The 24,690-nt window shown below is 39.0% G+C and overlaps 3 protein-coding genes and 1 non-coding gene across 4 annotated transcripts; 1 reads left to right on the top strand and 3 right to left on the bottom strand.

Moving 5' to 3' along the window:
* Positions 1–1,353: 1,353 nt before the first annotated feature.
* On the bottom strand, positions 1,354–3,166 carry LOC149645959 (uncharacterized). The gene is made up of 2 exons (XM_089850372.1): positions 2,323–3,166; positions 1,354–2,262 (listed from the first exon to the last, which is right to left on the bottom strand). Exons 1-2 carry the CDS (start codon positions 2,869–2,871, stop codon positions 2,086–2,088), a joined length of 726 nt encoding a protein of 241 aa, XP_089706498.1. The 5' UTR covers positions 2,872–3,166; the 3' UTR covers positions 1,354–2,085.
* An 11,326-nt stretch (positions 3,167–14,492) lies between these two features.
* TRNAC-GCA (transfer RNA cysteine (anticodon GCA)) lies at positions 14,493–14,564 on the bottom strand. The gene has a single exon. It is a non-coding gene; the product is annotated as a tRNA-Cys (tRNA).
* Positions 14,565–16,278: 1,714 nt separating this feature from the next.
* LOC149645957 (uncharacterized) lies at positions 16,279–17,239 on the bottom strand. The gene is made up of 2 exons (XM_089850371.1): positions 16,486–17,239; positions 16,279–16,420 (listed from the first exon to the last, which is right to left on the bottom strand). Exons 1-2 carry the CDS (start codon positions 16,903–16,905, stop codon positions 16,376–16,378), a joined length of 465 nt encoding a protein of 154 aa, XP_089706497.1. The 5' UTR covers positions 16,906–17,239; the 3' UTR covers positions 16,279–16,375.
* Positions 17,240–18,405: 1,166 nt separating this feature from the next.
* LOC149645956 (uncharacterized) lies at positions 18,406–22,454 on the top strand. Its single transcript, XM_089850454.1, has 4 exons — positions 18,406–18,558; positions 19,463–19,810; positions 20,588–20,999; positions 22,048–22,454. Exons 1-4 carry the CDS (start codon positions 18,423–18,425, stop codon positions 22,190–22,192), a joined length of 1,041 nt encoding a protein of 346 aa, XP_089706580.1. The 5' UTR covers positions 18,406–18,422; the 3' UTR covers positions 22,193–22,454.
* Positions 22,455–24,690: the final 2,236 nt, after the last annotated feature.

Here is a 24,690-nt window from a genome sequence, read left to right as displayed (position 1 = left end):
AAGACTGAGGTTATCACTTGTCTGAAGGATCAGATATTAATTTTTCTTTTTAATTGAAACTTAAATGCATGCTTAAGAAAAAACAACGTTCCATTACCGTTTTCCGTTGAAATAAATTATTTTACTGGTAATCAATTTCAAAAGTTTACTTATCTCGGCTTTTCGACCACAATTCCATTCGCCGAAAACATTTTATCATTACATTAATTACCTTTGGGAGATAACGTGTCAAAATAACCTATTAAACAATAAAAAACTGTAATAGCGGTCTATTTAGCCATGACAACAACCTTTTAAAAGTTACAAGGACTATATAACCCTTTCGAGACTCACAGGACCTAAGCATACTATAGCTTAACCTGCTACTAGTACGACCAGGGAGAATTGATGTAAACTGGAGTTGAAATTTTATCATGTGCGACCTGCGGCCCTGAAACTCTCCCATAGTCCCAGTGTGTAGAACATAATTTTTTCGCTCTTATCTGCCAAAATCAATCTTTCTAGGTAGTGCCGCCTCCTCACTTGAATTTTTCATGAGATATTAAGGTTTGAACGAACATAATTCTAGATTACTATTTTCAGTACCATGTCCCTCTGCTACCTTGAAGCAAACTTTCCTCTCTTTTTGCTGCTCATTACCGGTGCCATTCCCTTGATTTTCTGTTCGTTATAACTACTATTATGAGTTTATTTATTTCAAACCAAAATATTAAAAAATGGATTCTTTTTCCTTTTGTGCTACTTAGAATTTACAAATGTATATAACGTTGTGGCGTGAAATATCAAATAGTCTCTAACCATTGTTAGAAACTAGAGAGAGAAATTGGGCAGTAACACTGATCATGCCCTGAACTATGAGAAAGAACAATACGACGGTTGACTAAAGTACACTTGATATTAGATCATTTTGCAAAACCACGAGTAAAAATCTTACTGTCCCTATTGAATTTGGCGCCATTGGTTTTAGAATAATTAAAATGTTCCACTGCGAAGCGTGCCGGTCACGAATGGGGATGTAACGTCTTTAGGAACCTTTTAAAACGCAAAACCATACACGTACTCTCCCAAAAGTAATTAATGTAATGATAAAATGTTTTCGGGGAATGGAATTCTGGTCGAAAAGCCGAGATAAGTAAATTTTTGAAATTGATTACCAGTAAAATAATTTATTTCAACGGAAAACGGTAATGTAACGTTGTTTTTTCTTAAGCATGCATTTAAGTTTCAATTAAAAAGAAAAATTAATATCTGATCCTTCAGACAAGTGATAACCTCAGTCTTATCGATACTTTTTAGGTCTTGATTCTAATCAAGACATTTTTGATTAATGGTTAATGTGATGCCATTCCTCTTCTGTAAGAATCAACTTAGTTAATGCTTTTTCACTTCTCAGAGTCGAATCCAAAGGCTAAACATTTCAAAAAACATAGATGTACTTGTTATTTGTAAAACAGAAAATATATTTATGACCCTTCAAGACTATGTTCATTGGAACCATAACTAACGACTGCTACACATTTCACACCTTGCAAAGTATTACGGAGCTAAGCATACTGACTGAAAGTTACTCGTCTTATCCTAACACACGCTCGAAATAAATGCATGTATTTGACAAGGTCATGATGGCGTTCAATTATTTGTCATATATTGGTGACATTTAGGACCCAAAATCCATTACGCTGCGGAATATCATAGAAAGGCAGAGACGGAAATCCTTCTGGAAATTCTCTATATATGTTGAATGCAGCGATCCTCGAAATCAATATCAGTATCTTTTTTTCTATGACACTCCGTGGCGGACAGGCTTTTACAATATAAGTTAAATATCTTGCAAAATACCATTATACACGATTACGTCGTTGAATTTGCATGGCCTATGAACTAAGCTATCGTACTGTATTTGGACTAAATATGTTGTAAAACGTGTTACATACGTCAAAGTACCATTTAAAGCGGTATAAATCATCTCATCTCAGCTCCTTTATGAATTTCACACGTATATATAACATAAACATAAATAGTTTGCAAAAAGTGAACTTGGATCATCCGTTAAGGTATTTCCAAACGCTGTTTTGAAGGATCATTTTATGACATTACTTGTCTCATTTGAACTGCGCGTTTCAGCATGTTTAAGGTGGAATTCCACCGAATCTTAATGTCCCTAATTAGTTCACGATAATCAATTTCATATACTTCGCATTGCCGCTTGTATAACTGTCGTCTTTGTGGTGACGATCGAACACTTATAATGGCCTTGCGAAGCTAAATTAAGATTTTATGCCCAAATTTATATCATTATATATCGGGTGAAAAGAAACGTACCCTTCCTAATATGCCGACAGGCTTTACACCTGCTCTTCCATAGGTCTTTTTACACGTTTTTCTCAAGGTTTCAACAGGCTTGTGTTTACAATTGTTTGGTAATTTTCCATTGTCGGATTCTTCCCCTGAACTATCATTGTCTGAATAATGTATGTTCTTGTCCTCTTCGTCAAAAGCATCAATAATTGTTTGGCAAATTAAGTTTAACACATGTGCCAAACATCTAACTCTATACTGAGATTGCGGTGCTTTTAAATCCTTGAGAACTGGATTATGTTTGAATGAGGAAAAAAATGTGTCCATATTGGACGCGTTGTCTGTTGTAACAGCAACTATTTTGCTTGCGGGGATTTCAAATTGCGTTAAAACATCCGCGAACGCTGCTACTAGGTTTTTGCCTGAGTGCGATCCTTCCAGAAAGGTCAAGTCTAGTGCTATAGTGTATAACTGCCAACTTTCAGTAATCCATTGAACTATAACCCCTTGAAATGGGTGTTGATTACTTGATGTCCAACAATCAACCACAAAAGCCAACTTCCCGGGGACCATCTAGTATGTAATGTGTTAGAAAATACCGAAAGAGTGCAGTGCACACAGAGGCAAACCTTTAGTTTTACTTTAAGAACATTCATTTCCTTGTCATACAAATCGTGAACATAGCGTGTAATCGAATTACGTGATGGGAGATTTGTATTTGGTCGTAAGTAACGAATAATATCGAGAAAGTGATCGTCTTCCGTTACATTAAACGGTTGATCTTTTACGATTATGAATTTTACCACCCTGTCATTTAAGCCATCTTGTGCGAAGCTCTAAAAAGTACCAATGTAGATGTTTTTCTTTCTGATAAATGTAAGAATTGTAGTAAGGTGTATCAGGATACACGTTTCATCAAGACCCCAAGAAAGACCCGAGGAAGTTCGAAGATAGCATTGAACTGTACTGGCGTAATGCCCCTGCTATTTTTGGTTCACTATTTCATCGCTTCTATACTGGTAGACATATCCAGTGTTTGCAATGACTATGCATACTTACTCAGATCTTATTTGGGCTCTTGGCTTCATAGAATCTCGGTCAAGATTTAGTTCAAAGTAAGTTACACCCCTCCCCAATTAACGCAGTGTTTCCAAATATCAAAAGTGTTACCATCAATTCGTCAGTGACGCACTTCGTTGTAGTGCCGGTAAGCAGTTTGTGTGTGGAGCGAACATGTCGTAACATGGAACTAGTGGTTCCATCTTTAGATTTCCTATATATCTTTCTGAAAATAACAATGATAAAACTAGTCTATATAAAGTCTTATGAAAGTTAGTTGAATGAAGAAGCAATTGGTGAAGAAGATGTATGCTTATATGGGGTAGAAGGGCAAATTTTGGCACAGTAATTATCTTATCTGAAAAGTAATTGACTTTATTTGGCAAAAAGATTGTCCCTAAAGTCTTACGTTATGCAGGGATAAAAAACCCCAATCGCCTGCTCTTTAAACAAAATTAAACCATCAAGTAAATCTGCACACTATTACTGATATTGATCAAATATTTGTTGAAGGTGTACGTTGACGTCATCCGGTAATGGACTAAAAGTGACGTCATGCTCACCCTGAAAATCAAAGTCGTTGTCACTAGTAACAAGACGATTAAGACAACAGGTGAATGCTATTCCCCCAAACCCGAACCTCTCAGGAGAATTTTTTATAATTTTCGAGTAACATTTTAAAAAATCCCGTCTGAAATAAGTAACCTAGGCCCTAAAAGACGGTGATTACTTGTCTTGAAACAGTACTTGCTTCGGGGTGGGTACGGTTCTGATAGTTCCAACTGACAAATCATTGTATCGGGGACATTTAGAGTTTAAAACTTCCGGCTAATAGTTTGTGGAATCTGTACTAAACTAGTCGAGACTGGTCAGTACAATTAACCAATTTTTTTTGCTGAAGAAAGTCTTTTAAAAACGGATTATCACTGTGATTGCATAACCAAATCTTTAATTGCCCAGTACCGAGACCCCTATTGTCGCGTGCAAGCCTGACTTCCGCCCCAATTAGTTTTTATTAGACGTTTGTAAAAACAGTGTATTTTTGCAATATAAATAACAATGCTTTGCGTCGTTTACGTTACGAAATATTAAATTTGGTTAAGTATTCCAGAAAGGGCTATTACAGACCACGTACTGACTTTTGTTGCTTTACAAGTACCAGTCGGAGTCAGACTGAATTAGTGTCGAAAATGCTTTAGTCATAGCAATTGAAAAAATTTGAAGAGTCATATTTTTGCTTATATTGTTACTTATGGTATTTGAACAGAGTCAGAAACGGCACGAAAATATTCTAAACCACCTGCTTTGCCATGACGGCACTAAAGCGGATTGTTTGCAGTATATTTGTTAAACAAAGTAATATAAGAGAAAAGCTAAACCATCCACTATCAAGCCCAGGTTTCTGCTCCCTTAAAAAGAAAGGCCTCGACTAGTGACTTATTGGGAATGAACAGGAATAGGCCTGTATTTAGTATAAGGAATTTTAAATTGCGCCTAAGCAAATGGTATCAACAATTGAATAACCCTACTTTATTGTTATACGCTTTTACAAACGTCATCTTATATGTGACTAAGATATGTAGAATTGTCACTCACCCACACATTGTACAGGCAAATGTACACGCACTTCCGTTGTATGTGAAATAGTTGTACACTTGCGAGGAACACTTTCTCTTTTTGTAGGGCAGAGAGAGTGAAGCATTTGACCCTGAAGAAACAGTGGATTGAATGTCATACTCGTAGTCTTGACCTTCACTAGTGATTATTTCAGGTGTATGGCAATTCAAGTAACTTGCTGAAGCTTCTTCGATGTCCATGTTGACTTCACAGTATTAACTTATAAGCCACATTAATGGAAACATCAGTCGTTGACGCGTGTCGAAAAATATAAACGTTAAGAATACTCCGCCAAAAATGTAACCACCGTAGCACGGGCAACTTGTAACAAATTATGATTAAACTCTGCCAATATTTGACCTCTATTACTCAGCAAATAGGTATAAGGCCTACATCACCTTTTTTTAGTCGATGGACATCATACAAAAGGTCTAGGTGACAGAGTCCGATGAGCTTAAAAAACTTACTTTGTTGCAATGCAGGGGTGCAAAATATAACACGTCATTGTAGTTAACGATGAATCCTAGTGGTAGGACCCCACGAGCGTATTTTGTCTATAATTGACGCAAGGTTTTTTAATCGAGCGGTCGGGGGTCTCGCTCGAAAAAAACAACTCGACCTGAAACAGCTCGAAAGCAATAGGCCTACGTGCTGATTGTGTTTGCCAATACGAGATTGTTTCAGCTCAAAGGAAAGTTTCCGACACGCAGCTCGTCTGAATAAGAAGCAGCCCAGCTTGTGAACCGGATCACTTTGCCGAAGTTTTATGAACCGGCTCATGAGCTGATCTTAGGTTTACGTAGCGCGAACTGAAACACGTTTCGTTGCTTTTGGTTCGGATTGATCCGGCAACTCGCTCGGCTCGTGACGAGCGGTTCCGAACTGGTTCGACTTATTGACACCTCTAGCTACTCGATACAACTTCAGAATGTATCCGCTCTCTAATTAAGGTTTAGGTTTGAATCCAAACGTAGCCCGTCCGCCACCATTTCCAGACAATAATAGTATATAAGACGACCATTTACCAATATTTTATAACAATATCATAAGGCTAGATCTAATATTTTCAAAATACCCGCCAAATTTCCTGAGTGAAATTGATGTCGAAAAAAACAAGATGGCGGCGGTAGGAGAAAAAATGACGTCGAAAAAACAAGATGGCGGCGGTAAGAGAAAAAAAATGACTAAAAATTCAGGTTGAATCCAAGATGGAGGGTGGATCCAAGATGGAGGATGGATCCAAAATGGAGGGTGGATCTGACTTTTGCCAGAAACGGCTAAATACATTTACTCCCAATCCATGGATTTCAGCAAAATCTCCGATGATTGCGCTGAAATCCTCGTTAAGTTCCTCTTAAAGTCAATTGTTTCCAAAGGTTCGAGCCATGTTTCATTTCCATACAAAGAAGGTGGGGTTTTAGAAACGCTAATTGTTCCTTTAGAGCCGACTAAACGGAAACGAGGGCTAACTGGCGAGAAAAAAGTTTCCTCTGATGTGAAAAAGGCGCGCGGAAACCCTACAACTAGTAGTTCCGAGTTTACGAAAGAAACTAAAAATCCAGCTGTATTAGCTTTTGAGAAATTAAAGGTAACCGTGAAAAACCTCATCGCGGGTCCACCAATTTCCGAATAAAGAGGAATGGAAGATGATACGGTAGACATACCGGGTGACTGTTGCCCCTCGTAGCAGCCAGAAGTATTAAACCATAAAAAAAGTAGAAAGAGGAATTTTTCCTCATTAAGTTCCACTGATGAATATCCCGAAAAGAAAATGATTAAAGTGGTCTTGGCAGCTGCTGATGAAGATGCGCCGATTATTCCCGAGACTTGTAACGTATCTCTTGGCACCAGTGATCAGGATTTGGAAAACGGTCAAGAAAGTGAAAATGCTGAACTGGAATCACTCGAGAAGGGTTCCGAACTGAAATATTCGAAACCGATTGATAAAGAATTAGCGCCTTCGTTAGAAAGTCGCGCTAAAATTCCCGAAGTTCCTAAATCGACTCTTTCTTCCTTGACACCTCAAAGTGACAATCGCGTGGATGTCTTAGCCAGCGCCAAAAGAACGCGGATGTTCTTACCTCAAATTGATACTTTGCCATCAACTTCCACAAAGAAAGACGAAACAAAAATGAATTCATCGGTACTTGAACTTACTTTTTCCGTTACTTTAGGCCTACTTGATTATATTGGTTCTTTTTCTCTCCCAGAAGTCCCAGAACGATGAACCATCGACACCCGCTCGATCCACCAAAGTGGCTTATATTTAAGGACCAGAGTCGTTATCCCCGTTTCCGAAACCAAACTTGCGAAGGGAAAATCAGAAGAAGAAAACCCCCAAGTAGGTGTCTAGCGAATCTGAATCTGACAAAATGTCATCGCACCCGGAGTCGTCGTCTAGTGATACTTTTCTCGAGGAAAGTAATGTTGCGCAGAAAGGTGACGAAGTTTAGTCGACGAAGACTAGTTGAAACTGTTCATGAATCAAAATCGGTGGCTGAAATTATTGGTGAACTCAAAGTATTAGAAGACATTGATCGGCGTAAGTCAATGGATATTTTGATGAGGCCGCAGTTGTACATCAATCGGTGGAAGCCGATGACAAATCTTCGTTAGTCAAGGCTGCTAATGAAACGAACTTACAAGTCTACATTACTCGATGACATTCACACGCGCACAGTAATCAAAGTATTTGACGAATCTAAATTTTTGGAATGCAATGACGATTCTGAATTACTGGAGGCAGGGCCCCCAGCCGAATTTTGAAAATATTTATAGGAATTTTAGGACTTTTTTCATAAAAATATAGGATTTTATAGGACGTTTTTCCAGAATTATAGGATTATACACTGTAAAAAAAAGGGTTCTTCGAGGGTTTTCAATAGAACTCTTACGTTCTTGTTGGAACGCTAAAGGTTCCCAGAGGTGGATGAAGGTTCACAGTAGAACAATAAGGTTCTTAGCAGATCGTATCTAATTAAAAGGGTTCTTGTAATAACGTGTGGGGTTTTAATAGATCCTGGAAGGTTCTTGAAAGAACATTCGGGTTCTTGAAAGATCCATGAAGGTTCTTGAAAGAACATTCGGGTTCTTGAAAGATCCTTGAAACTTCTAGAAAGAACATTCGGGTTCTTGAAAGATCCTTGAACGTTCTTGAAAGAACATTTGGGTTCTTGCGAGAGCCTTCACGGTTCGTGAAAGAACATTCAAGTTCTCGATAGATCCTTGAGGGTTCGTGAAACAACATTTCGGTTCTCGATGGATACTTGAGGGTTCATGAAAAAAATGCGGGTTCTTGAAAGATCCTTAAAGGTTCGCGAAAGAACACTGTTAGAAAAATAAGTGTTTCGTGGGTGTTTGGAAATACCTTGAGGTGTTTATATACTCTCTTTAGAGTGTTTTGTAACTGAGATGGTGTTTTCTCCGTAAAAAGGTGCTAGATGACTCTTTTTATTAGGTATTTATTTAAAGGAAATGGCGATTCACTGGTACGTAGAAACACCTTTAGGTTTTTACCTCTCCGAGTGACGATGACGTCACGGAGAGGTTTTACACTGGACGTGTCTGTGTGTGTGTCTGTCTGTCTGTGTGTGTGTGTCTGTCACCGCGTTCACAGTTGGCAAATCGGAGCAAACGTGCTCGCAATTTCCGGACCGCGTTCGCGGTACACAGAAATTCGGAAAATTTTACTTCATTGCTCTATCCATCTTATTTGACGCCAATCATTAACTAGCCGTTACACCTTCATCTGCTGTCTAACCACCAATTGTTTCACCCATTACCAACCGGTATTTAATGGCTTCTAACAACAGCACCATGCACTAGTCTTTCGTGTACACCACATACACACCAATCTGTTCTTAATGGCTTCTAACACCACCATCTACTCGTCTTTCATCTATATTACATAGATCTGCAACATTGGCTTCTATTCCATCATCGTCGTGAGTCTTAAGATGTACGCGGCGACCGGCTAGGGTTACGAGAAACGGCTAGCCTCCCAATGGCAGGGCTTCCACCAAAGGTTCACGCAATTGCGCATTTTCTTATCCCTTAGTGTGAATCAATCGCCTTATATACTCTAAATTTTCAAAAGTTCTGATATACGTGTTCCCTAGAAGTATAACGTTAAAGATAGCTATGTTTAAAATTATTTTAGGAATTAAGTTTCTTAAACGAACTTAACTATAATTAACGTAAAATACTGACGATTAAAATAATTAATATCAGTTATATTTATTTAATTATTTAAGATATACTTCTTTCTATGTAATGACACAAGAGAGAGTTTATATAGAACGAGTAATGAAGATTGCATCTGAATCGAAACACTACACGAATATTAAAGTTAATATAAAGCGAGTAGGATGAAAAGATCACTTACTAAACGATATTATTTTCTTTTTGCTGAATATTAAATGGGAATATTTTAAATATTTTTCGGCATTACGATTCTTTAAGTAGTTGTGTAGCTATAAAGCTCTGTTTCATCTCAATATTCCAGGAACATCTTTTGATATTAATATTTCAAATTTGGTGTTTATTTTTTAATTCTGCTTTACTACATTTATATATAGTGTGAACGTAACTTGTGTCTTTATACTATAATATGGATGTTAATACTTCATCTCTCCACAAGTGTTGAAACGATTGGGTCATTTAAATAAGATACCCTAGATTTAAACCAGAATTGACCTTGTTTCGTGTCTTTTTATAGGTCTTAACGGTTCAGAGTGAGATGAATGTTAAACACACATTTAAGTGATAGATATTAGGTCCTCATTAGATTTATTGAGGATACACAGGGAATTATTAAGCGCTTTAACCTTAACAAATGACATTGTCAATATCTCGCCAATTTGAACTATGTAACTGTGTTTAAAAAGTAAAATCGTCTCGGCTCGGAGAGGTTTATTTTGGTTTCCCAACTTGCAACATTGGCTTCTACTCCATTATCATCGTTGGGGTTAATAAGATGCACGTGCGATCGGCTACGGTTACGAGAAACGTTTCGCTTCCCAATGACAGGGCATCCACCAAATGCTCACGCAATTGCGCTTATTCTTATTATTTGTGAATGAATCGCCTTATATACCCTAAATTTTCAAAACTTGTGAAAACGGTGTACGCTAGAAGTCAAACGTCAAAAATAGCTATGTATAAATTCATTTTAAGAACAACGTTTCTTAAAACGGCTTAACTATAATTAACGTAAAATACTGACGATTAAAATAATTTCTATCAGTTATATATATTTAATTATTTAATATAATCATCTTTTCTACGGAACGACACAAGTGCAAGTTTATATAGAACGAGTAATGAAGATTGCATATGAATAGAAACACAAGGTTAATATAAAGCGAGTAGGATGAAATGATCTCTTACAAAATCATAACATTTTTTATTGCTGAATATTAAATGAAAATATATTAAATATGTTTCGGCATTACGATTCCTTCTGTAGTTTTGTAGCTACAACGCTCTGTTTCATTTCAATATTCCAAGAAATTGTTTTTATATTAATATTTCAAATTTGGTGTTTACTCTTTAATTCAGCTTTACTACATTTATATATAGCGTAAACTTATATTTCACGGTGAAGAGTTTTATAAAAGTCACCAAGAGAGAAAAATTGAAAATCATTGTTATGATTGCAACCTAACACTGTTGAAATAAGAACCTCTATAAGATGGTCATATGATATAATATAATTCCAACGGAGTTGAAACAAACGAGGGCTCTGAGTCAAAATAAATCCGTTTCAGATTTGAACTAAACCGGGTTCAGAGTCGAGCTACACTGGTTCTGGGTTGCTTGCAACGCGGTTCTTAGGCGATCTCAACACGGTTCAGAGTCAAACTACATGGAGTTCTGGGTCTAACTCAATACGGTTCTTAGCCGTACGAAACAGGGTTCTTAGGCTAACTCGACAGGGTTCTGAGCCAAACTCGACAGGGTTCAGATTCGAACTCGACATGATTCAGAGTCAAACTACACAGCGTTCGGATTATAACTAAACAGGGTTCTGGGTCGAACTAAACCGGGTTCTGGGTCGAACTAAAAAGGGTTCTGAGTCGAACTAAACAGGGTTCTGAGTCGAATAAACCGGGTTCTGGGTTTAACGCAATACGGTTCTTAACCGTACGAAGTGGGGTTCAGAGTCGAACTAAACCAGGTTCAGAGTCGAACTCAACACGGTTCTCAGTCAAACTACACATGGTTTCGATTACAACTGAACAAGGTTTTGAAGCACACCCTACATGATTCAGGTAGGAACCTAATACGGTTCCAAAAGAAATTAACTTGGTTCAAAGAAAAACTCCAGCTCGGATCGTAGATGACCTCCTTAGGGCTTTATAGAGAACTCATATCAAAGGGTTCTATGTAGATCAAAAAAGGGTTTAAAATACGGGACAAGCGTTAAGAACCCTTTTCTCGGCAAAGTAGAACCTTTTTTTCTTAGAGTGTATAGGACACTAAAATATTAATTTTTATTTTTTTAAATAGCCAGTACCGCAAACAAAGGCCGAGTAATTAAACTATATGTTCAAAAATATACCCTCCATAAAATAGCATTACACTAAACTTTGGAGGCTCAGAACTCTGGTTCTACTAGAGATACGGGTATACCCTTTGAGTATGTTATAGTCCTATTAGCCCCCCCATTCAACCATACTAAAAACTTAGGGCTGTGACAAACAGGGGCTTCCAGAATAATAGAATTATATAGGACACTAAAATAAATGGTGGTGCACACTGGACGTTCTGTTATCAGAACCATAATATACCGAGCTATTTTTAACTAGTTAAGCTACAATACGAGGAAAACCATCCCCATTTCATAAAATTTTTTAAACCCGAATCCTGGTTTAACCGATGGTTTGCTTAGAATTCGCCCTAATTTCAAAATTAAAGGATTTTATAGAATTTTGGCGATTTTAACCAAAATTAAAGGATTTTATAGGACAGTTTTAAAAATATAGGATTTTATAGGAATTATAGGAACTCTGGGGGCCCTGCTGGAGGGTGTTGACGAATCTAAATTACTGCAGTCCTTTGCTGAACAAAAACAACCAGAAACCAATGAAGAACTTAAACCTCTGGAAACCGTTGAGAAATCTAATTCAAGTCAAATCGTTGATGAACCATCAAAGAAATAAATTTTTAATGACTGTGGAGACGATGAACATAAGTTAATTATTGACGTTAATTTGGAGGAACGTCAGGCAGTTCCTTTAGTGGTAATTGTAAGTTTTAATTCACTAACTAAATGTCTTCTTAGAATACTGTAAGTACGTTTCTTCACTAGGAACCAATTGAAGCCGATTCCCAGTTAACTGGAGAAATTCCCGCCAGCCCCGAAGAAACGCTGGACTTAAATAGTCAGGAACCAGTATTTTGTCAACTTTTTCAGTGTCAGGGAAACATCCAATTAATTCTACATAATCTATCGTCTTCATTTTGGTGAGAATATCAAGGAATATTTTTTCAGAAAACCCTTATTAATTACGGCTCGTTAACTTCCAAAAACATTCATTCCATCGGTGAATTGTGCAAATTAACTCCTTTAGACATTCACTCGTTGCCTTTGCTTGAACCCAAAGTGCCGACGCTTGTCGCTGCGCTAAAGAAACATTTGGAGAATTGCGCTTGCGTCAACAACACCGTTCCTAAAGAAAAAAAAATGGTTGAAGACATTCCCTTTGTTGGTGAAACGTGCGGTGAAGACACGGACGTTGTTGAAGATTGTAGCGCTCCGCGGAACGATGGTAAAGTAATGTTTTTTTTAGTTTTTAAGGCGTTAGAATAGTGGGAATTGGTGTACCTTTGTCTGACGTTCTCAAATATCGTCTATTTAATGTATTTTAAATGTGGAAAAGATAAAAGAAAAAGACTTCACGCCGGAAAAGACTGCAAAATCGGATTGTAACGTAATCGATCCCAGAGAAGGCAAAGTTGAGTCGGAATTAGTTACGCCGCCTCCTAGGCACGAGGAAATAAGTGCGCGAAAATTTGCTGCCTTTAACTATGAAGTGGAAAGACAAATGGATTGTATGACCACTATTGAAATGATGCAGTACGTAAGCACGCTTGTTACTAAGGCCAAGAAATAATTACAAAATAACATTGGTAATTTTCTTAAATTTTTATTCCGTGTTACACAAAATTAATTCAATCAATCTGCCATTCTTAAAGGGGCTCACCGGCGCTGTTGGGGGGAGACCGCCCTTAGTTCAGGGGGAAAACACCCAGCTATTTGGCCATAAGGAATGGCGCCACCGTCGTGGTGGGTGGGTAAGCAATATGCTAACCAACAGTTTGACCCCCTTTTCACCCCAACAGCTCCGGCCAGCCCCTTTAATTTGATATCCAGTTTCCTCTTAATACTAGCTAGTTGCCGCTATCGCGCTTTGGCATGTTAATTTTCCACTATCGTAATCGTCTTTGTAATCTTCCTTTTTTAAAAGTAAAACGCCGCAAAGACTTTGAGAATTCCAGCTACCATACTTTACCGACAAAACTACTCTATTTCGTCTTGTGCGTTTCATTCCAACAAAGAAATTCCGTACTTGATGATATTTTTACACATTTACACCTATCTAAGCTGATTGTTCGTTACTATATTACGTTATCACGTGTTTTACTTCCTCTCTCCGTGGCTTCAAAGAAACGCTGCTTAAGGCGGGAATGCGTACAGCTTGCTGGAATCATTGCGTAGTTATTTTCACGTGCGACGTATCTAGGCGGATGCATACATGGGTTTGAGAACGGTAAACGGAAGGGTAGCGGCAACGGCGAACGAAGCGCGTCAGCGGAAAACCATACACACCTACTGTTGGGTTTGACGAGTCGGTAGCAACAACGCCAAACATTTCCATAGATAAAGGTGGCGTTGTAGGCTCGATCTGCAGCCAAATGCTCTACCACTGACCTATTCCTCCTGAATCATAATCGTAATGTCAATTTAATTAAAATGAACGCAATGATCCGTTCTGTTATAGGGGGAACTCGGGTTTGAACCAAGGACCTCTCGATCTTCAGTTGAATGCTCTACCACAGAGTTATTCCCCCTTGATCATAATCATAATGTCAATTAAATTGAAATTAACGCAATGATCTGTGCTGTTATAGGGGGAACTCGGGTTTGAACCAATGGCCTCTCGCTCTGCAGTCGAAAGCTCTACCACTGAGCTATTCCCCCTCAATCATAATCGTAGTGTCAATTAAATTAAACGCAAAGATCCGTGCTGTTATAGGGGGAACTCGGGTTTGAACCAAGTACCTCTCGATCTGCAGTCGGATGCTGTACAACTGAGCTACTACCCCTCGATCATTATCATGATGTCGATTAAACTAAAATAAACGCAATGATCCGTGATATTACAGGGGGAACTCGGGTTCGAACCAAGGACCTCTCGATCTGCAGTCAAATGCTCTACCACTGACCTATTCCCTCTTGATCATAATCGTAATGTCGATTAAATCAAAATAAACGCAATGATCATTGCTGTTCTAGGGGGAACTCTGGTTCGAACCAAGGACCTCTCGATCTGCAGTCGAATGCTCTACCACTGAGCTATTCCCCCCTGGTCAAAATCGTAACGTCGATTATACCAAAATAAACGCGATGATCCGTGCTATTACTGTCTTTTGATTTGCCGAATTAATACACTTTTTTTCCACCAAAGTCGAAAGCCAAGTCAATCTAGCCAAAGGGTGTTTTCTAGCAGATTCCAAGTTGGCGCTAATTTAGCGACTGCCCTCCCGGGCAGTCAAGAAAAACTACATGAGAAATCTAAGCCTTAGTCTTAAAGAATATCGTAATAACATAAATTACGTTGTGCTTTTCGTGTACAGTCGCCGCAATTAAAAACTTTCTCTCTCGCGACGTCTTGTTTCAATCATAAGCCGCAAATTATTGATCTGATACAATGGGTATAAAAAAACGTATCTTATATTGTTGTTTCAATAAATTTTTTACTAAGCGTTTTTTTTCCACTCTCCACTTTCCATTTCCAACTGCTAAATAGGGGGTTTTGAATGATTGGGATGATTTTAAAGAGAAGGTGAACAGTTGAGCATAGCTCGTCCGAATTACCGAATGACATTCCAGTAAAGGGAGAGTGATGTTAATTGCAATTTTCTGAATACACGTCCCCGACGGAATCAATGCCTTGAGCCATATTTTTATGGATAGAGATCCCCTTTAATGTTGCACAAATATATAATCAACAATTGTGGAATGAAACTTCAAATTTTCCTCCGGTGAAGATATGGCCACGGGTGCGACATTCTGTTCCACTATGGTTCGCAAATGCCAGGGGGTGGAGAATGATTTCTATCTAGATTAGTGGGCGATTCTTGGTGTCAGTTTCAACATAAGTCTGCACGAACGTTTGGTTGAAAACGGCGCATTTCGGAGAGAACCATCTAGAAATTCAATGGCCAACCAATTCCCTCAATATGTCACCCATTGAAAACCGCTTGGTGGAGGAAATACAGGTTCACTGAAAAGGAGAATACCCACATTCAAAGCATAGCATGGGTCACAAAGTGGTGCCTACATTTGAGGAAGTGGTTGTGTTCATTGTATTCAACTAATTGGGATTCGCCATAACGAAGATGACGAACCTTTCTCAAGAAACACTTTATTTACAATGCGAAATTAGCATTATACTAAAGTTCCACTAGTCTTAGCAGTGTATCCGATGGCAAATTATGGTCTTTTTGAGAATCAATGGAATCTGCTGAGCTGCACGAAGTATTAAATCCTTGAAGGTTAAGTAAGGACGCAATGTAGAGTGTGTATATATTTTATTGAGAACTACCCAACCAACATAACTAGTTAAATAAAGAATAAAGACACTTTGCTAATTACTATCGAACATTTATTCTTAATTATGAACATGGTTAGGATAAGTACATTTATGCGTTTTCATTTTTAATTTCATTATGCGATTAATATTTGATCATCTTACCGTTGGCGTTTACAACCTGTTGCATTCTCTGCGGCATTGATGAAAACAGATTGTTTATATAATCGGGCCGCTCACCAACCTCTTCCCATGCGGCCTGGATGATGGTGAAAAGTTCGTCCTTATCATTGGGAATTATATTGTTCTGGGATACAATCCTTTTCATAATCGCCCAGACGTTTTCGATTGGAGATAAGTCGGGTGAATTTCTTGGCCAGGTAATTAGATCTATTTCCGGATGATTCTCCTTCAAATACGCCATGGTTGCACGTGACTTGTGTATACTCGAATTATCTTGTTGAAATATGAATTTACCGTCCGGAAAATGATTGTCTACAACATGAGGGAAAAACGTATGTTCCAATACATCAATATACTTATCGGAATTTAGGTGCCCTTCTATTCGTGCTAAGGTGCCAATTTCATGTTTTGAAATATAACCCCACACTGGCACAGAAAACCGTCCGCTATTCCGGATTGAATGAATGTTAGCCGCATCATATCGGGTCCCTTTCTCTCTCCACACTCTTACGTGATGGTCCGTAGATGAACAAAATGTTGATTCGTCGCTGATGACAACTTCATCCCATTCGTTCCTCCAGTGCAGGTGAGCGCGCGCAAATGCTAGGCGTTCTTGTTCGTGCTCTGGTTTGAGATATGGCTTCTCCGCGGCGATACGACTGTGTAGCCCAACGTCACGTAGTCGGTTTCTAATCGTTGTTTCCGACGCTTCCAATTCCATGATGGATTTTACAGATCGAACCGTGGTGGTAGGATTATTCACAACAAGAGCAGCAATAACGTCGTCTTCTTCTGCAGTGGTAAGGCGTGGAGTTCCAGGTCTTGGTTTGTCGGTCAATCGCCCATTTTCACCATAAGCGGCGATTATGAAAAGGATTGTATCCCAGAACAATATAATTCCCAATGATAAGGACGAACTTTTCACCATCATCCAGGCCGCATGGGAAGAGGTTGGTGAGCGGCCCGATTATATAAACAATCTGTTTTCATCAATGCCGCAGAGAATGCAACAGGTTGTAAACGCCAACGGTAAGATGATCAAATATTAATCGCATAATGAAATTAAAAATGAAAACGCATAAATGTATTTATCCTAACCATGTTCATAATTAAGAATAAATGTTCGATAGTAATTAGCAAAGTGTCTTTATTCTTTATTTAACTTGTTATGTTGGTTGGGTAGTTCTCAATAAAATATATACACACTCTACATTGCGTCCTTACTTAACCTTCAAGGATTTAATACTTCGTGCAGCTCAGCAGATTCCATTGATTCTCAAAAAGACCATAATTTGCCATCGGATACACTGCTAAGACTAGTGGAACTTTAGTATAATGCTAAATTCGCATTGTAAATAAAGTGTTTCTTGAGAAAGGTTCGTCATCTTCGTTATGGCGAATCCCAATTAGTTGAATACAATGAACACAACCACTTCCTCAAATGTAGGCACCACTTTGTGACCCATGCTATGCTTTGAATGTGGGTATTCTCCTTTTCAGTGAACCTGTATTTCCTCCACCAAGCGGTTTTCAATGGGTGACATATTGAGGGAATTGGTTGGCCATTGAATTTCTAGATGGTTCTCTCCGAAATGCGCCGTTTTCAACCAAACGTTCGTGCAGACTTATGTTGAACCTGACATCAAGAATCGCCCACTAATCTAGATAGAAATCATTCTCCACCCCCTGGCATTTGCGAACCATAATGGAACAGAATGTCGCACCCGTGGCCATATCTTCACCGGAGGAAAATTTGAAGTTTCATTCCACAATTGTTGATTATATATTTGTGCAACATTAAAGGGGATCTCTATCCATAAAAATATGGCTCAAGGCATTGATTCCGTCGGGGACGTGTATTCAGAAAATTGCAATTAACATCACTCTCCCTTTACTGGAATGTCATTCGGTAATTCGGACGAGCTATGCTCAACTGTTCACCTTCTCTTTAAAATCATCCCAATCATTCAAAACCCCCTATTTAGCAGTTGGAAATGGAAATGGAAAGTGGAGAGTGAAAAAAAAAACGCTTAGTAAAAAATTTATTGAAACAACAATATAAGATACGTTTTTTTATACCCATTGTATCAGATCAATAATTTGCGGCTTATGATTGAAACAAGACGTCGCGAGAGAGAAAGTTTTTAATTGCGGCGACTGTACTTAAAATGGTCCCAGGGATACTGGCAAAATTTGGTCAGGGATAAGCTGGATAAGTCAGGGATTTTCAACATTAAAATTTCGCCCGGAGCCTGTCAGTTAATTTTGGTCCGCTAAAGCAGGGTTCGTACGGATCCTGGAAAATCTCGATAAGTCAGGGATATGGGAAATAGGAGAATAAGTCAGGGATTCGAAAGTTTTTCCTAAAAAGTCAGGGATTTCGTTTGGTATATCAAACCATGCTTCGACCAATGTTTTCGTACTAGCAAGAAATTGCAACCCTATTGCATGGCGCAGCTCAAAAGGAATCGCAATCGGAACCATCGCGGACAATACATGGCCGGACATTTTCAGAAAATGAAAAAGGACCTCGAGGATACCTTAAGAGAAATTAATGAGAAAGACAGACAGTTGAAAAATTCCGGTAAGTTTCTTTCACTTGTTCTTTAAGGATAGGCCTTTTTTCCCGCGGTTTTGTAGAGCCAAGTTAGGGCTCGGACTCGGAGTTGTAATAATTAATAAGTAGGGACGGGGGGGGGTTAATTAACAAATACGTCGGGACTCTGGGTTTGTTTTAATTAACAAATGAGTCGGGACTCGTCTTGAACTAGCTCTCAGTCTCTAGCATTACGAAGTATAGGTAGTGTCAGGGATAGATTTAATTTAAGAAGTAGGTATGGAGAACGGTTAGTATTTCAGGGTTCGTACGGAACCTGGAAAACCTGGATAGGTCAGGGATACGGAAAATAGGGGTTATAAGTCAGGGATTTAAAAAAAATTCATAAAAAGTCAGGGATATGTCAGGGATTTCGTTTGGTATATCAAACCATGCTTCGAGCAATGCTTAATATGAGCCAGGTGTGATGAAGCGGGCTCTGGTAAACACCTTAAAATGATCAGGGATATTGCTAAAATTTGGTCAGGGATTTTCATTGTAAAAATTTCGTACGAACCCTGGATTTACTTCAGTCCGACTCATAGCCCGCCCAGTATAGAGCCCCTCCAACCAACACGTACCGAAAAGTTTTAAATTATCTTATTGGCTCACTTAAACTACGTTTTGATGACGTTGCTGACGGGGACGGCGAAAAATACCAGTAATTCCTTTTTACCTCTGTCGCTATGACCCTCCCGCCTCCTCTTTCATACCCCCTCCGTCCCGTGGAAGGGGGTCCGGGACTTTGACGCACGCCCAGATTACTCTGGTCTCCATTCCTACTTCTAAAATTAAACCTATCCCTGGTAGTGTCATACTTATGGAACATATCTTATAAACTTATGCAACGTCAGCCATTTCAGTATTTTTTTTCTTTTTTCAAACCATTTAGGCAACATTATCCTATCAGAAGAAACTCTGAAACCCGTCATTGACCCTGATCAATACGCAAGCTTGACCCAAGACCCACCGGCCTATTTGAACTTGTCCAACGTTTCGCGTATGCTCCCTTATTGGCTGGGAATTCAATTGCCCCCTCACGTCTTGAACTGTCATATCGAAGATGACGAAAAAACGTGGATCGTCGAAAACGAAGTCACCCCCAAAAAGAAGTCGCCCTCCAAAGTCTTCAATCCGCGCAATATTGAACCCAAAACTTACGAAGTTAAAGAGTACACCAATGTCTTTTGCGCCAATCAAAGGGACAGGTTGGATCGTGAAAAGAAACGCGGGAACCAAGGTAAGATACCATACCATTTATTTTAAGCTACTTTAAACCTAGATTATGGAAGCGTTGTTGGTTTGTTAGCTAGTTAGTTAGTTCGTGTGTGTGTCTGTTTGTTTGTGGTGATAGTGTAGGCGAAAATAAAATACGTTTGTTTCGGAAGCAGTTTTTTGTTTAATTAGAGAGCGTTAATGTTCTATACAGCTTAGGGTACATGTCAAATATGGGGATATAATAATCAATTTGAGTTAAATTTTTAAGTAATTTAAATTAAGTTAAATATTGAGATGGCTGTTGTTTAAGAACTGGTCCGCTACCTAGCTTCGCGTTTAGCAAAGGCACTCGGCGTTGCCCATCAGCCCATCGGGACATTTTTATTAGATATCGGGCGGCCGTTTTTAAACATGGCGGCATATCAAAGCCCATAAGCCGTAAGGCCCCGTCTGTAGGATATATGGAACCAATGTACTCAATATTAAAGAAATCTGTTGAAATGCACGGACGTATTCCATAAAGAAAGTTTTTTTACATTTATGGACGCCATTTAATTCAAGATGGCGGCGGGATTTTGAAAATTCTTTCGCGGCGGGATTTTGAAAATTCTTTCTTACTGTCTGCCTAGTACTTAATAGTAAAGTCCCTGCAGAATTTCAGTCTTCTTTGTAAAGCGGTTTGACGTGGGCGTTGATAATCAGTCAGTTAGGACTTATTACTCCAGCACACGTAGCTATTAACATTACGTCAATGCAATTTATCTTGGTTTAACAAATCCCATAAATAATATGAACGCAGATAACCAAGTAGCGGATCCTTCCGAGGCGCAAGTACCTAAACGCGACGCGTCCGCGACCGAGCACTTTGACACCAAGGAAGTCGATCGTATCATAGCTCAGCGACAAGACACTCCCGATGAAGGCGAGGTTAGCGTCATTTGTTTGGACGAACAAGAGGAAGCCGACGAGTTCTTTCAAAGACTGGGCTGCCATGACGCGGATTTTAAGACTGTCGGCGGCAAGGAACTGAAGCGGGAACGGAAGTTGATTGCCACCAACTTGAAAGAGTGCAGGATTCTGACGGATCAAGAGATGGAGGAACTGAAAAAGAAGAGTGTCTGGAATTTGAGGAATGAGGACAAGTGGAGGTTGTACAAGACGTGGCATTTCTTGTATAATAAACACGTCAGACAGGAACTTGAAGAATTACGGTAAGCAAAGATTTTTCACTTTGTCTTCTAGTCAGTTTGAGTCCGATTGATGTGGTATCAGATACCTAGTATAGTTTAGATGGAGGACAGTTGTAGGTAACTTATTTTTAACGGGGTTTATTTAGAATGTAGTAGGACAGTTGTAGGTAACTTATTTTGAACGGGGTTTATTTAGAATGCAGAACAGTTGTTGGTAACTTATCCTGAACGTGGTTTATATGATGTACAGTTTTAGGTAACTTATCTTGAACGGGGTTTATATGAAGGACAGTTGTCGGTAACTTATCCTGAACTGGGTTTATATGAAGGACAGTTGTCGGTAACTTATCCTGAACAGGGTTTATATGAAGGACAGTTGGTGTTAACTTATCCTGAACGGGGTTTATATGAAGGACAGTTTTAGGTAACTTGTCCTGAACGGGGTTTATATGAAGGACAGTTGTTGGTAACTTATCCTGAACGGGGTTTATATGAAGGACAGTTGTTGGTAACTTATCCTGAACGGGGTTTATATGAAGGGCAGTTGTTGATAACTTATCCTGAACGGGGTTTATATGAAGGACAGTTGTTGTTAACTTATCCTGAACGTTATTTATATGAAGGACAGTTGTTGGTAAGGGTTTAAGTGGAGTACAATTGTAGGTAACTTACCCTGAACGGGGTTTATCTGTGAAAGATTTAGATGGAGGACAATTGTAGGTAACTTACCCTGAACGGGGTTTATCTGTGAAAGATTTAGATGGAGGACAATTGTAGGTAACTTACCCTGAACAGGGTTTATCTGTGAAAGATTTAGATGGAGGACAATTGCAGGTAACTTACGCTGAACGGAGTTTGACTTAGAAGGGTTTAGATGGAGGGCAATTAGGGGTAACTTACCCTGAACGGGTTTGAAGCTAAACACCTTAGTGACACGTTTAGATGAAGGGCATTTTCAGCAAACATATACCGGCCCTGAAATGGTTATTCCGATGTTAGTTAAGCTAAGTTAGAGACTTTGAAACTGTGGAACGTATGAGGTGGTTACGTTAGAGCTATAACATTCCAGGAAAGAATACGAGCGAAAACTAAAGGCCTTTAACGAAATCCGTACCGAAGAGGAACTGGTCATCGCTAGAAACGCCCTCGTAATTGGACTAACCACGTCAGGCGCCGCTAAATACCGGCACTTTGTCCAAGATAGTCATAGTTGAAGAAGCGGCCGAAGTCCTTGAGGCGCAAGTGGTCACCTCCCTGAGCAAGTACACCGAACACCTGATCTTAATCGGCGACCACCAACAACTGAGGCCCAATCCGGTTGTCTTCGAATTGGCCATGCATTACCATTTGGACGTGTCTCTTTTCGAACGCCTAATTAAGAATGATCTGCCCTACGTCACCTTGGGGATACAGCATCGTATGAGACCTTGCATTTCAAAGTTACTGGTGCCTACCATCTACAACGAGCTTCAAGATCACGAGATCGTCATGAAGTACGAAGACGTTAAGGGTGAGTGGAAGAGTTTAAGATTATTTGGAATGTTGTGGTTGTGGAGGCGTGGACAGGGTTGTTATGTGGGGAGGGGGCCTCTATTAAGCTTATTTTCCTCCATTAAATGGAGCTCTACTGCGCACGCGTGAATTATTGAATTTCGTGCCGTTATCAGTCAGGGTTCGTAAGTCAGGGATTTAAAGTTTTGTCCTTAAACGTCAGGGATTTCGCGCAATGCTAAATATGGGCCCAGGTGTCATCAGGGTTCATACAAACATGGAAAACCTGGATAAATCAGGGAAATAAATAGTTGACAAAAACCTCAGGGAAATTTCGATTTTTTAGTAAAATTCAGGGAAATCGGGGAAATTTGCATCAAACCCGGGCAGAGTACACTGTAAAAAAATAGGGTTCTTCGAGGGTTTTCAATAGAACTCTTACGTTCTTGTTGGAACGCTAAAGGTTCCCAGAGGTGGATGAAGGTTCACAGTAGAACAGGAAGGTTCTTAGCAGATCGTATCTAATTAAAAGGGTTCATGTAATAACGTGTGGGGTTTTAATAGATCCTTGAAGGTTCTTGAAAGATCTTTGAAGGTTCTTGAAAGATCTTTGAAGGTTCTTGAAAGAACATTCGGGTTCTTGAAAGATCCTTGAAAGTTCTTGAAAGAACATTCGGGTTCTTGAAAGATCCTTGAACGTTCTTGAAAGAACATTCGGGTTCTTCAAAGATCCTTGAACGTTCTTGAAAGAACATTTGGGATCTTGCGAGAGCCTTCACGGTTCGTGAAAGAACATTCAGGTTCTCGATGGATCCTTGAGGGTTCGTGAAAGAACATTTCGGTTCTCGATAGATGCTTGAGGGTTCATGAAAAAAATATGGGTTCTTGAAAGATCCTTAAAGGTGTCTTTCGTCTATACCACATAGACACCAATCTGCAACATTGGCTTCTAACACCACCATCTACTGGTCTTTCGTCTATACCACATAGACACCAATCTGTAACATTGGCTTCTACTCCATCATCGACGTTAGTCTTAAGATGTACCCGACGAGCGACTAGTATTACGAGAAACGTCTGGCCTCCCAATGGCAGGGCTTCCACCAAAGGTTGACGCAATTGCGCATTTTCTTATCCCTTTGTGTGAATCAATCGCTTTATATACTCTAAATTTTCAAAAGTTCTGATATAGGTGTTCCCTAGAAGTATAACGTTAAAGATAGCTATGTTTAAAATTATTTTAGGAATTAAGTTTCTGAAACCAACTTAACTATAATTAACGTAAAATACTGACGATTAAAATAATTAATATCAGTTATATTTATTTGATTATTTAAGATAAACTTCTTTCTATGTATGACACAAGAGAGTTTATATAGAACGAGTAATGAAGATTGCATCTGAATCGAAACACTACACGCATATCAAAGTTAATATAAAGCGAGTAGGATGAAAAGATCACTTACTAAACGATATTATTTTCTTTTTGCAGAATATTAAATGGGAATATTTTAAATATTTTTTGGCATTACGATTCTTTTAGTAGTTGTGTAGCTATAAAGCTCTGTTTCATCTCAATATTCGAAGAACATCTTTTGATATTAATATTTCAAATTTGGTGTTTATTTTTTAATTCAGCTTTACTACATTTATATATAGTGTAAACGTAACTTTTACCTTTATACTATAATATGGATGTTAATACTTCATCTCTCCACAAGTGTTGAAACGATTGGGTCATTTAAATAAGATACCCTAAATTTAAACCAGAATTGACCTTGTTTCTATCCACTCAGAAGGATAATCTTATTCGATATTATCTTGACGATCTCGATAATCCCATGGAAGAGCTCAGCAGTCAGGATAACCGTGATATTCATCGCCTTATGGACCAAATAGATATGCAAATGTCGGACGACCCCGAACCAACAGGCCTGAAGAACCATCACTCGACCAATTGGAAAGCCATCTTCGGCGCAAGATTTACACCTATGTTGGTGGAAACAGACGTGGATGAATACATCGGTCGTCATATGGTAGCTATCGAAAATTACCTGCAACAGAAACTCTCTCAAGAGCGCGAGATCAAGTGGTACGTCACGGTACGAGCACACTATACACGAGATAGGAGAGGGTGATGGAGAGGCGGAATGCTTTGCGTACCATAGAACCACCAACAAACAAACTCTTGACGGCTGACACTATCCCAAGGTAGATGGAT

This window comes from Phalangium opilio, unplaced genomic scaffold (genome assembly GCF_054372755.1).
Source record: "Phalangium opilio isolate 3A_F unplaced genomic scaffold, DU_Popi_V2 ptg000090l_1, whole genome shotgun sequence".
NCBI lineage: Eukaryota > Metazoa > Arthropoda > Arachnida > Opiliones > Phalangiidae > Phalangium > Phalangium opilio.
Note: the sequence above shows the minus strand (reverse complement) of the source record. Positions and strands in the feature narration are given on the sequence as shown.

What these genes read in the sequence shown, in the direction of transcription:
- LOC149645959 (XM_089850372.1), bottom strand. Translation starts at nt 2,871, where the DNA reads ATGGTCCCCGGGAAGTTGGCTTTTGTGGTTGATTGTTGGACATCAAGT. An exon ending in CTGTCGGCATATTAGGAAGG is followed by an intron (nt 2,263 to 2,322) that starts GTACGTTTCTTT and finishes ATCTTAATTTAG; the next exon opens with CTTCGCAAGGCCATTATAAG.
- LOC149645957 (XM_089850371.1), bottom strand. Translation starts at nt 16,905, where the DNA reads ATGATGGTGAAAAGTTCGTCCTTATCATTGGGAATTATATTGTTCTGG. An exon ending in GTTCATCTACGGACCATCAC is followed by an intron (nt 16,421 to 16,485) that starts GTAAGAGTGTGG and finishes AATCCGGAATAG; the next exon opens with CGGACGGTTTTCTGTGCCAG.
- LOC149645956 (XM_089850454.1), top strand. Translation starts at nt 18,423, where the DNA reads ATGGCGCAGCTCAAAAGGAATCGCAATCGGAACCATCGCGGACAATAC. An exon ending in AAAGAAACGCGGGAACCAAG is followed by an intron (nt 19,811 to 20,587) that starts GTAAGATACCAT and finishes ATATGAACGCAG; the next exon opens with ATAACCAAGTAGCGGATCCT. An exon ending in CAGGAACTTGAAGAATTACG is followed by an intron (nt 21,000 to 22,047) that starts GTAAGCAAAGAT and finishes ATAACATTCCAG; the next exon opens with GAAAGAATACGAGCGAAAAC.